Source organism: Pongo pygmaeus, chromosome 10, assembly GCF_028885625.2.
Source record: "Pongo pygmaeus isolate AG05252 chromosome 10, NHGRI_mPonPyg2-v2.0_pri, whole genome shotgun sequence".
NCBI classification, from domain to species: Eukaryota; Metazoa; Chordata; class Mammalia; order Primates; family Hominidae; genus Pongo; species Pongo pygmaeus.
In genome coordinates this window covers 115,916,409-115,928,360 of record NC_072383.2, presented here as the reverse complement: position 1 = coordinate 115,928,360, position 11,952 = coordinate 115,916,409, and the positions used below count along the sequence as shown (strand labels likewise).

Genomic DNA, 11,952 nt, shown 5'->3' with positions numbered 1-11,952 from the left:
ACTAAAAACACAAAAATTAGCCAGGTGTGGTAGCATGTGCCTGTAATCCCAGCTACTCAGGAGGCTGAGACACAAAAATCACTTGATCCTAGGAGGCAGAGATTGCAGCCAGCCGAGATCCCGTCACTGCACTTCAGCCTGGGCGACACAGTGAGACTCAGTCTCAAAAAAAAAGACCAAAAAAAGTCCTTTTAAAAAGACAAAAAAAAGTCCTTTTAAATGTTTCTCTTCCCAGCCAGTTGTACTTGTGAGCATTCATTCATTCATTCATTCATCCATTCATTCATTCATTCTTTCAAAACAAGCCCCTGCTAGGTGCCAGGTCCTGTCCAAGACACTAGGGCTAGAGAATAAATGAAAGAGACGGGCCAGGTGCGGTGGCTCACTCCTGTAATCCCAGCACTTTGGGAGGCTGAGGCGGGCAGATCACCTGAGGTCAGGAGTTTGAGACCAGCCTGGCCAACATGGTGAAACTCCATCTCTACTAAAAATACAAAAATTAGCCAGGTGTGGTGGCAGGCACCTGTAATCCCAGCTACTTGGGAGGCTAAAGCAGGAGAATTGCTTGAACCCTGCTGGGATTTCAGTGAGAGGTGGAGGTTGCAGTGAGCTGGGATCGCGCCACTGCACTCCAGCCTGGGTGACAGAGTGAAACTTCGTCTCAAAAAAAAAAAAAAAAAAAAAAAAAAAACGATAGAAAGAAAGAGACGAAGCCCCTGAGCCCAGAGCATGGGTGATTTTCTCTGGGGCACTCAGAGGAAAGAGCAGCCTCGCCCTTGCGGCACTAACTGCCCCCCGACTTCTCCTTCCACAGGGTTTTCAGCTCCTAACTGGACCCTCTTGCCCAGCCAGCTGCAAGTTTTGTAAGCGCGGACAGACACTGCTGAACCTTTCCTCTGGGACCCCGTGTGGCCCTCGCTCTGCCTCCTGTCCTTGTCGCCGTGCCCTGGTTTCCCTCCTCGGGGTTCTCGCCCCTCAGTGGTTTCCTCGGCCCTCCTGGGTTTACTCCTTGAGTTTTTCTGCTGCGATGCAATGCTTTTCTAATCTGCAGTGGCTCTTACAAAACTCTGTTCCCACTCCCTCTCTTGCCAACAAGGGCAACTCACGGGTGCATGAAACCACTGGAACATGGCCGTCGCTGTGGGGGTTTTTTTCTCTGAGGTTCCCCTGGAAAGGCTGCAGGAACTAGGCACAAGCTCTCTGAGCCAGTCCCTCAGCCGCTGAAGTCCCCCTTTCTCCTTTTTTATGATGACATTTTGGTTGTGTGTGTGTGTGTGTGTGTGTGTGATGGGCCAGGTCTCTGTCCGTCCTCTTCCCTGCACAAGTGTGTCGATCTTAGATCGCCACTGCTTTCATTGAAGACCCTCGATGCCAAGAAACATGTCCCTGGCCCATATTAATCCCTCGCGTGTCCATAATTAAGGGTCCACGCCCGTGTCCCTGAAACATTTGGAAGCCCTATAATTGTTCTAGTTAGAAAGGGTTCAGGGCATGGGGAGAGGAGTGGGAAATTGATTAAAGGGGGCTGTCTCCCAATGAAAGGGGCATTCCCAGAATTTGATGCATTTAGATTCTGATACCAGTGAGCAGAGCCCTCATGTGACATGAACCCATCCAATGGATTGGGCAAATCCCCTCCCCAAACCCACCCATCCCAGCCAGAATCACCTGACTTGGCCACATCCATTGACTCCCCGCTCCTCCAGCAATAGCATCCAAGGGGCCTGGAAGTTATGTTGTTCAAAGAAGCCTGGTGGCAATAAGGATCTTCCCACTTTGCCACTGGGTGACTTTGGATGGGTCACTTGTCCTCAGTTTTTCCTAGTCATAATGTCATACAAAGAATATGAATGGATTAAATGTTAAAGCTTTGGTGCCTGGAAACAATATCAAGTAACAATATGATTGTTATTTTTTTATTCCCCCAAAGGGGGCTTGCTGCTTCACCCTTGGGCATGAAATAACGGAAGCTGGTTAAAGTGGATGAGGTTGGAGAGAGTTGCCATAATGAAGTCCTACGTGGCTTCTTCGATAGGAACCACAACTTGGGGTGGGAAGAACTTGTCCCTCAGGCTTGTTGCCCTCTGCAGTTGATCTCCAAAGTTTTAAACCTGTTAAAGTAATTTTGACAAATAAATTACCCTCAACTCAGATCAAAAATGGGCAGCCAAGTCTTCGGTAGGAATTGGAGCTGGTGCAATTCCTCCCTAAGAGGCAACCTGTTGAATTTACTCGCTCAGAGTAAATGGTGAGAAGGGATCCCTTTGTATACTTTTTTAAATACTACAAATTAGTGTCAGGCAGTTCCCAGAAAGAGGCAAGAAATCCTAGAGGCCTCCCAGACTGCAGGGTCCCCAAGGATGAAAAGGGAATGTTCTGCTGGTTCTACCCTGTTTGTTGTGTCTTGCTATACAGAAAAACCACATTTCTTTTATATACTGTGCGTGGGCATATCTTGTTGTTCAGTTTGGGTGTCTGCTAAAGAGGAAGTGCACTGGGCCTCTTTGAAAGGGCTTTACAGTGGGGGCACCAAGACCCCAAAGGGCCCAGGCCAGGAGACTGTTAAAGTGAAAAGGCAATCTGTGACTCACCTTGCTCTACCATCCCTGGCAGCCCCCACCAGTGTCCCGTTCCTGCCACATGGAGCTTGACTTCATGCCAGCTATAATCTCCCCTACCTTCCTTTAATCCCAATTTCCCCTGCTCACTCTTCCACAGATATAAAGAACAAACACTTAGCATCCCACACTCACCCTTTCTATCCTGAAGGGAAGCCCATTCTAAACTCCTTTCCTGCAAACCCATTTCCAGCTCCTAGTAGCTTTCCTCCCAAAGGCTTTCTTTCCAATCCTTTATACCTTTGGAGACGCCTCCCCAGTTCCCCAGGGAAGGAAACTGCTGTGTCCAATCCCCATTAAAGACAAATTGATCAGTGCTTTATGCACTCCAAGTCAAGCTTTATGCAGGAATGCTTTTCCATCAGGGAATAAATGCTTAGAAGAGCTTACAATGTGCCAGGCACCTCCTTTCTGCATGTGCCTGCCCTTCTAGTAGCAGACAGACGGAAACATTGTCTCGTTTTGTCAAGGAGTCCAAAGAAATGATTATAAAACCAGGATTCATCCTTCTTCTCCAGAAAGATTTTTTTTTTAAGTAAACACCTTTCAATGCCCAACACAAGCTGCTTCACAACTCCAGGCTAGAAGGCAGGAGAGCGATCTGATGTGTTTCTTTTATTTGCCAGAATTCCTGATACCAAAAGCCTGTCTCGAGTAACCTATCAAGGACCAGAGTGGAGTCCAGATTTAGAGTTAGGCTCCGATCAAGGGTGGGGAAATACTGCCCTCTCGTGGTGGCTTTTCATCCAGGCCTCGTAGCCAACCGTAAGTGCAAAATAGAATTAAGCAATGGGTAAGCAAAATAGGGTTGACAGGGTATTTGGGGGTTATTCGGGGTATGGCCTGTTTATTTCCCTCTTCCCCCTGAATTGACCAGTAGCAGCTCCAGCCCCATTTCACAAAAGTGAGTTTGGCCAGGAGGAATGAGACGTCTCCTGAAATAGGAACGCTGGAACATCATGCTCACCTGCCATCACTATGCATCCAGTTCCCACAGCTTGTGTCGTGAAAGAGCAGAGAGATGATGTTAAACTCCTTGGGAGGAGAGAGGGCTTCTTTTGGTTTCCCTGGCGTGAGACAGCCAGGTGTCTTTCTTTTGCGGGGGGGACACTTCAGACCCATCAAAATGGAATTTTGGGAGCCGACCTGAGTGCAAATCCTAATTCTGCCCCTGTTGGTGCAGATGGCTGTGGGCGGCTCACTTGACCTTTTAGAGTCTGCATACCCACTTGTATAACAAGGTGGATTGAATGAGACAATGCCCACGAAATGCCCAGTTACAGTACCTGATTCAAAACTTACTGCATTTTAATTTTTCACTTATAACATGTCTTGCTTCTCCAGTGTGTGGAAGGCACCGGGCAGTGTGCAGAGATAAGAAAAACACAGTTCCTCTCGTGCAGAAGGTTAGAATCTTTTTTTTTTTTTTTTTTTTTTGACAGAGTCTTGCTCTGTCACCCAGGCTGGAGTACAGTGGTGGGATGTCAGCTCACTGCATCCTCTGCCTCCCCCAGTTCAAGTGATTCTTCTGCCTTGGCCTCCTGAGTAGCTGGGACTACAGGTGCCTGCCACCACGCCCAGCTAATTTTTGTATTTTTAGTAGAGTCAGGGTTTCACCATGTTGGCCAGGCTGGTCTTGAATTCCTGACCTCAAATGATCCACGCACCTCAGCCTCCCAAAGTGCTGGGATTACAGGCATGAGCCACCACGCCTGGCCAAAGGTTATAATCTGATGGAGAGAGACACCGGTCTTGGAACTGACATAAATTTCTGGGGTTTGAGAAATGGATGGGATTTCACTGGTAGCTTCTGGAAAGTAAGAGTTGGCCAGAAATTGGGAAGAGTGAGAGGAAAGGCATGGACAGGGAGCATGTAAGATAAATTGAGGCTGGCTTTGGAAAGCTGAGGAGGGCAAGAAAAGGTGGACTGGGACCAGACCATGGGGAGAGGTGAGTGGCATTACAAGAAATTTAGGCTTTATTCAGAAGGCAACAGGGAGTGCCTAAGAGTATTTTTCAAAAGGGGACATTAAGGCGATTGGAGTTATGCTTGGAAAAGAAAGTTCTGGCCACAGTACAGAGCATGGCCCATTGAGCTGTTGGGGGTTATTGCTGCAACCAAGGCTTGAGTGAGGGAAGAGGCAGATGTAGTGATAAAGAGACTCCAGGAACTGAATCAGTGTACCTGGCGCCCCATCCATTGTAGAGGGTGAGAACAAAGGAGAAATTAAAACATCTTGCAGGCTAGGCGCGGTAGCTCATGTCTGTAATCCCAGCACTTTGGGAGGCCGAGGTAGGTGTATCAGTTGAGGTCAGGAGTTGGAGACCAGTCAGCCAGTTAGTAGAAACCCTGACTCTACTAAGAAAATACAAAAATTAGCCGGGCATGGTGGCATGCGCCTGTAGTCTCAGCTGCCTGGGAGGCTGAGGAAGGAGGATCGCTTGAGCCCAGGAGGTGGAGGCTGCAGTGAGCCAAGATTGTACCACTGCACTCCAGCCTGGGTGACAGAGCAAGACTCTGTCTCAAAAAAAATAAAATAAAATAAAATAAAACATCTTGCCCCTAGCTGAGAGAGAGGTCTCCAAAGAGCAGGCTCAGGGAAAAGATGAGTTTTCAGAGCTGATGTGATAGTCAGCTTCTCTGGAGTCGACAGGGTGAATCCTTCCCAAGTCCAGCCACGCTCAAATGCCCGGAGGGAAAACTGACCCCCAGCCAGTAGACATTGGCTAAGAACACGGAATCTTCTGGCCAAACACACTTTCAGCAGCTGCCTGCTCTGGACTTTGAAAGAGGTCAGGTCTTGCCCTAAGCTCAAAACAAGTGAGAGGTGTCCTGACCTAGCTCGTAGGGCAAATGGTCCTAATAGGATGGGCAATCCAGATGCCTGAGCCCCTTCACTCCTATAGCACCAGCGCCTAATGCAGCCTTTTCATTCATGCCATTAGGAAATCCATGGACTTCTAGCCTGTGTTTTAAGCCAGCCATGTTTCCTTGTATATTTCCCTACCCGCTGCCCCAGATACCCAGCATGCCGCTGTGGCCACCATGTCTTCAAAGCCTTCTGTCTGTATCAGGAAGGTAGTCTGAGACTGCCAGGAAGCAACAAGGAGAGAGAAACACTAACTAGTCTTCCTTTATAACCCATTCATACTCTCTGGCTGTCCCCAACCTTCAAAGTCTCCTGCATCCGAATGTCCTCTTTGTCTCAAAAAGTAGGCCAGACATGGTGGTTCATGCCTGTAATAGCACTTTGAGAGACTGAGGTGGGAGGCTCACTTGAGGCCAGGAGTTTGAGACCAGCTTGGGCAACATAGCGAAATCTCGTCTCTACCAAAAAAAAAAAAATTAGCTGGGCATGGTGGCATGCTCCTGTGGTCCCAGCTACTTGGGAGGCTGAGGCAGGAGGATCACTTGATCCCAGGAGTTCGAGGTGACAGTGAGCTAGGATCGCACCACTGCACTCCAGCCTGGGTGACAGAGCAAGACCCTGTTTCTTAAAAAAATTAAAATGAAAGACCAGGCGCTGAATTGAGGAAACACAGGTCTGAGGGTCTGAGGGAAGGGGCCTGCCTCCCAAGGAGTCAACACAGATGTTCCCCATGAACAGGGATTTGACCTTTGGAGGCCAACCTGGCCTGGCCTCTGCCCTTTATTTCACACTCCCTATCCTTGGCCCACTGCCAGTCCCTGCCTTGTGGCAAAGGGACCCCAAAAGAAAAGCTGCCTTTCCCCAAATGTAACGACCCAGGTACACTTTCACCCATGGAAAGCAGTGTCTGTCGAGAGTCTGTTTCCTATTAATACTTATCAAAGCCACATGCGAGGGAGGTGGTCAGGTGCCAATATGCCTTAGTATGTTTATATGAGTTTGTTTTGTTCTGGAGTATCCAAACAGTTCTGGTCGAGCGGGCTATGCCTGTCTGGTCCAAAACACAGTCCCTTATTAACGAGATGGCCCTGGCAGGAAAGAACAAATCTGCCTCCATGCACTGCTTCCTGCAGTCTTTTAGAAAATGACTCCAGGACATCGAAGTGCCCAGATTTGACTGTAAGTTCCAGGAGACTGTGGCGCAGGGTCTGTCAACCTCAGCACTATTGGCATTTGGGGCTGGGTAATTCTTTCTTGTGGGGGCCGTCTTGGGTACTGTAGGAAGCAGAGCAACATTCCTGGCCTCCATCCACGAGGTACCTGTAGCAGTGTCCTGCCAATGGTAACAATCAAGTATGTCATCAGACATTGCCCAACGTCCCCAGGGGGCAACAGCCCTCTCTTGGACTTCAGGGTCAAGAGAATCTCTGCTGGCTACCCCAGGACTTCTCATTATAGATTTCCTGGAGCACGCGGCAGAAACTTTGCCTAGCCCAATGGTTGTTTCCATTATCTGCTGCCAAAGCGGGATTTGAGGGTATCTGGGGGAGGAGGCATGGGGAGGGCAGGATGCTTTCAAAAACCCCTCCCAGGCCGGGCGTGGTGGCTCATGCCTGTAATCACAGCACTTTGGGAGGCCGAGGCTGGCAGATTACTTGAGGCCGGGAGTTAGAGACCAACCTGGCTAACATGGCAAAACCCCATCTCTACTAAAAATAGAAAAATCAGCCCGGTGTGGTGGCGGGCACCTGTAATCCCATCTACTCAGGAGGCTGAGGCAGGAGAATTACTTGAACCCAGGAGGCAGAGGCTGCAGTGAGCCGAGATGGCACCACTGCACTCCAGCTTGTTAACAGAATGAGACCCTGTGGGGGGGAAAAAAAAAAGCCCTCCCATGCCAGAACAGAGGATGGCAGTCCATTTCGATAAGACACTATGTCCTTGGTGTTGGTTCTGATTAAGACCCACTGAGATCCAGTGCTCTTGAGCTGGGTCTCAGTCCCCTCCCATGTCCTGTGCTCTGCCGCCACTGTTTTCATTGTTGTGTTCTCGTTGTGATCGTTAAGACTCACACTCCTGGCTCAGCAGTGGTTTTCCAGAAGGCCCAAAGAGCGGTGCCGAGCACCCCACGTCGCAGTGTCCGTTCCGGGCTTGGGAAGCTGGGGAGGTGGGCAGACCTGGTCGCATCTCACCACACACACGCACACACACACACACACACACACACACACACACACACACGCTGTCAGAAACTCGGCCGTCCCCCCTACCTCTGAGCTCTCAATGCTGCTAATCTCTGCCAAGTGTCCCTGTGCTCCAGCACCTTCCTTGAAGGACTGACACCCACCCCACGCTCTTTGCGAGGCTGTCCAGGCTGTGTTTGTCGCATGCTCTTCTTCTGTATAGTTCTCATCTTCCAATTTTATGGGATTCAACAAAAGCCTATTATGCTTGTTTGCATTATGGTTACAATATTAAAAAGTGGATTCAACTTGGCTGGCTGCTGTCTTCTGTTGGATTTGCTTGGAGTTTCTCACACTTTGGCCTGCTGTCCTGGGTTGGGTGCCCCAGAAGCCTGCTCTGAGATGGAGTTGGCAGGAGGCTGACAAGGGAGTGCTCTTGGGGAGGAGAGGGGAGAGAAGGGAAGGGGAGAAGAGAAGAGAAGGGAGTGAAGGGGAGGAGAGAGGAAGAGAAGGGAGGGGAGAGAGTGAGAGGGGAGGGTAAGGGAGGAGAGGGGAGGGGAGGGGAGGAGAGAGGAAGAGAAGGGAGGGGAGAGAGTGAGAGGGGAGGGTAAGGGAGGAGAGGGGAGGGGAGGGGAGGAGAGAAGAGGGGAGAGAGGAAGGGACAGCGGAGAAGGAGAAGAAAAACCAGGGAAGGAGCAGGAGCGGGAGGGGAGGGAGGGAAAAGAAGGGAAGAGGAGGGAGGGTAGAGGAGGGAGAAGAAGGAGAGAAAAGAGGAGGAGAAGGAGCAGAGAGGAGGGAAAGAAAAAAGAGAGGAAAAGCGGGAGGGGAGAAGAAAGCTAAGGGAAGAAGAGAGAAGAGGAGGAGAAGGAGGAGGCAGAAATAAAGGGCAGGGGGAGAGGAGGGGAGGAGAGGAGGCCTCTCTGGTCAGAGGCAAAGCTGAGCTGCCATAAGTCTCAACAGAAGCTTCAGCCAGCCCTGCAGGGCGTTCTAAAGGTGACCTTTCAGAGGTGTCCCCATTTGGGACTGGAAGGCAGGATTTTAGACCCGTACATCTTGAGTCAGGCAACTCTCACCAGCAGAAGCCACACCCAAGGGGCTGAAGGCTGAGGGTGCTCCCAGCAGCCAGGGGACTCATTCCTGATTCCCGATGCAGATCTGGGTGGCGCAGCTGAGCATCCTCTCTGCCTGCCTCCCCAACACCCCCTTTCCTCCAGCACAGCTGCATCCATAGCCAGGGCCCCAGAGAAACAGTAGGACCTTCACCCTCAGCCCTCTTCCATTTAGGGCCCTCCTCCCTGAGGACCCTAAACTAATTCCTGGCTGGTTTCAGGCCCAGTTCCAAAACAAAGAGACCTCAAAAGCAGTAAAAGAGTAGATGAAGAGGCCGGACGCGGTGGCTCACGCCTGTGATCCCAGCACTTTGGGAGGCCGAGGTGGGCAGATCACATGAGGTCAGGAGTTTGAGACCAGCTTCGCCAACATGACGAAACCCCATCTCTACTGAAAATACAAAAATTAGCCAGGCATCGTGGTGCACACCTGTAGTCCCAGCTACTCAGGACGCTGAGAGGCAGGAGAATCACTTGAATCCGGGAGGCGGAGGATGCAGTGAGCCGAGACCACCCCATTGCACTCCAGCCTGGGCAACAAGAGAGAAACTCCATCTCGGGGAAAAAAAAAAAAAAAGAATAAATGAAGAAGCGCTGATGTCAAATGCCTGACAGATTTGTGACCATAAAGGAATAAACTAGCAGTTGGGTTTGACGCAGGGGGATGAGGCTTCATCATGCCCTTCCAGACATGGCGATTTGGATCCTGTGACTAGACATTTCAGCTTTTTAATTTATTTTATTTTTTATTTTTTTGAGCCAGACTCTCGCTCCATCGCCGTCGCCCAGTCTGGAGTGCAGGGCACTATCTCGACTCGCTACAACATGTATCCCAGGTTCAAATGATTCTCCTGACTCAGCTTCCCAATTATCTGGGATTACGGGCATCCGCCACGACACCCGGCTACTTTTTTTGTATTTTTGGTAGAGACGGGGTTTCACCACGTTGGCCAGGCTGGTCTCAAATTCCTAACCTCAGGTGATCTGCCTGCCTCAGACTCCCAGAGTGCTGGGATTACAGGTGTGAGCCACTGCACCCAGCCAACATTCAGCTTTTTTTAAATTACCAAGTAGCTTATTCAACTCATTTGCCCACCCCACCTGCACCATACATCACTCCTGACTCCTCCATCCCATCCCTGAGCCTCATGCCTAAGTTCAAGTGTGGGATGAAGATCAGAGACAGAGCAGGAGTCAGGGAAATCCATGCCCTACTTACTGTCCTACAACAATGTATTAGCCAATTTTAAGAAGGGCTAACAGTTATTAAAAGCCAGTCTTGGTGGGCACAGTGGCTCATGCCTGTAATCCCAACACTTTGGGAGGCTGAAGTGGGAGGATTATTTGAGCCCGGGGGTTCAAGCCAGCCTGGGCAACATAGTGAGACCCTGTCTCTACAAAAAATACAAAAATACAGCCGGGTGCAGTGGCTCATGCCTGTAATCCCAGCACTTTGGGAGGCTGAAGTGGGAGGATTGCTTGAGCCCGGGAGTTCAAGCCAGCCTGGGCAACATAGTGAGACCCTGTCTACAAAAAATACAAAATACAGCCGGGCGCAGTGGCTCATGCCTATAATCCCAGCACTTTGGGAGGCCAACACGGGTGGATCACCTGAGGTCAGGAGTCCAAGACCAGCCTGGCCAACATGGTGAAACCCCCATCTCTACTAAAAATACAAAAATCAGCTGGGTGTGGTAGCACGCACCTGTAACCCCAACTACTCAGGAGGCTGAGGCAGGAGAATCACTTTAACCCAGGAAGTGAAGGTGGCAGTGAGCCGAGATCGCATCACTGCCCTCCAGCCTGTGTGAAAGAGCGAGAATCTGTCTCAAAAAAAAAAAAAAAAAACCTGGGTGTGGGGGTGTGCACCTGTAGTCCCAGCTACTCAGAAGGCTGAGGTGGGAGAATTGCTTGAGCCTGTGAGGTCAAGCCTGCAGTGAGCCCTGATTGCACCACTGCACTGCAGCCTGGGCAACAGAGTGAGTCAGGCAAAAAAAGAAAAAAAGAAAAAAAGCTAGTCTTGACAAGAATGCTTTGACATGTTACCATTTACTCTCCTCCAATTTAAAGCTTGGGTAACTGACGTGCAAGGGGATCAGACAGTTTATGCAAGGCCAACATAGCATGTCAATGTTAGAGGTGAGATTTGAACCCAAGCTGTGCAGCTGAAGAATCTGCATTCCTATCCACCACCCCATGTTGTCACTAAGACACCCGGACTGTCTTGGTTCAAATCCCAACTCCTCCACTTTCTAACTGTGCAACTTTGGGTAAGTTACCCGTCCTTTCTATACTTCCATTTCTTCACTGTGAAATAGGTTATGATTGTTTCTACACCATTGGTTTACGATAGGGTTAAATGAGTTAATATTTGCAATATGCTTAGGGCAAGACAGGATGGAATGGAATGGAGTAGAATAGGTAGATAAAATAAGGCCCCAGCTCTAGTGCCTTCCAGCCTTCTCAGCTTTTGTGTCTTCTAGAAGTTCCAACAGCCCATCTTGAAGTTATTTGATACTTAAGCACTGAGTTTCTCAGGCCTCCTCGGACCACCTGCCGTTATAGGACTCTCTCCTTTTAAAAGCCGGTGCCGCCAGGCACGGTGGCTTATGCCTGTAATCCCAACACTTTGGGAGGCCAAGGTGGGTGGATCACAAGGTCAGGAGTTCAAGACCAGCCTGGCCAACATAATGAAACCCTGTCTCTACTAAAAATACAAAAATTAGCCGGGCATGGTGGTGTGTGCCTATAGTCCCAGCTACTCTGGAGGCTGAGGCAGGAGAATTGCTTGAACCCAGGAGGTGGAGGTTGTGATGAGCCAAGATCATGCCACTGCACTCCAGCCTGGGTGACAGAGTGAGACTCCATCTCAAAAAAAAAAAAAAAAAGCCAGAGCCTGGGCATCTCCCTGACCTGTCCAGGGAAAGTCTCGGACATCTTCATGTCTAACCAGATCTCGGCATGACTTATATACACACTGGAGTTTCAACAGGCTCTGCCCCAGAGGCAGCCGGGAACAATTTAACATTATATGCATCTCAACCAAATGGCTTCTGTTTCCTGGCAACCACGTAAAAAACCCGAGTCTACACCAAAACAGAACCTTCCCAAGTACAGATCAGAAAGAGAAGCAGGTGGGAAACAAGTGGTAGGGGAGGGAATATAAAAATAT

General features: G+C 49.8%; 1 protein-coding gene across 2 annotated transcripts in view; it reads left to right on the top strand.

Moving 5' to 3' along the window:
• Window positions 1-7,979, top strand: part of NOS1 (nitric oxide synthase 1) — a 211,001-nt gene extending 203,022 nt beyond the window's left edge. Inside the window, exon 29 of one of the 2 annotated variants that reach the window (XM_063646760.1) lies at window positions 815-7,979. In XM_063646760.1, the coding sequence (XP_063502830.1) occupies window positions 815-830 (16 nt within the window). In that variant the 3' untranslated portion in view covers window positions 831-7,979. The remainder of the gene's footprint in view (window positions 1-814) is intronic. The other variant, XM_054444762.2, reaches the window with a different exon arrangement.
• Window positions 7,980-11,952: the final 3,973 nt, after the last annotated feature.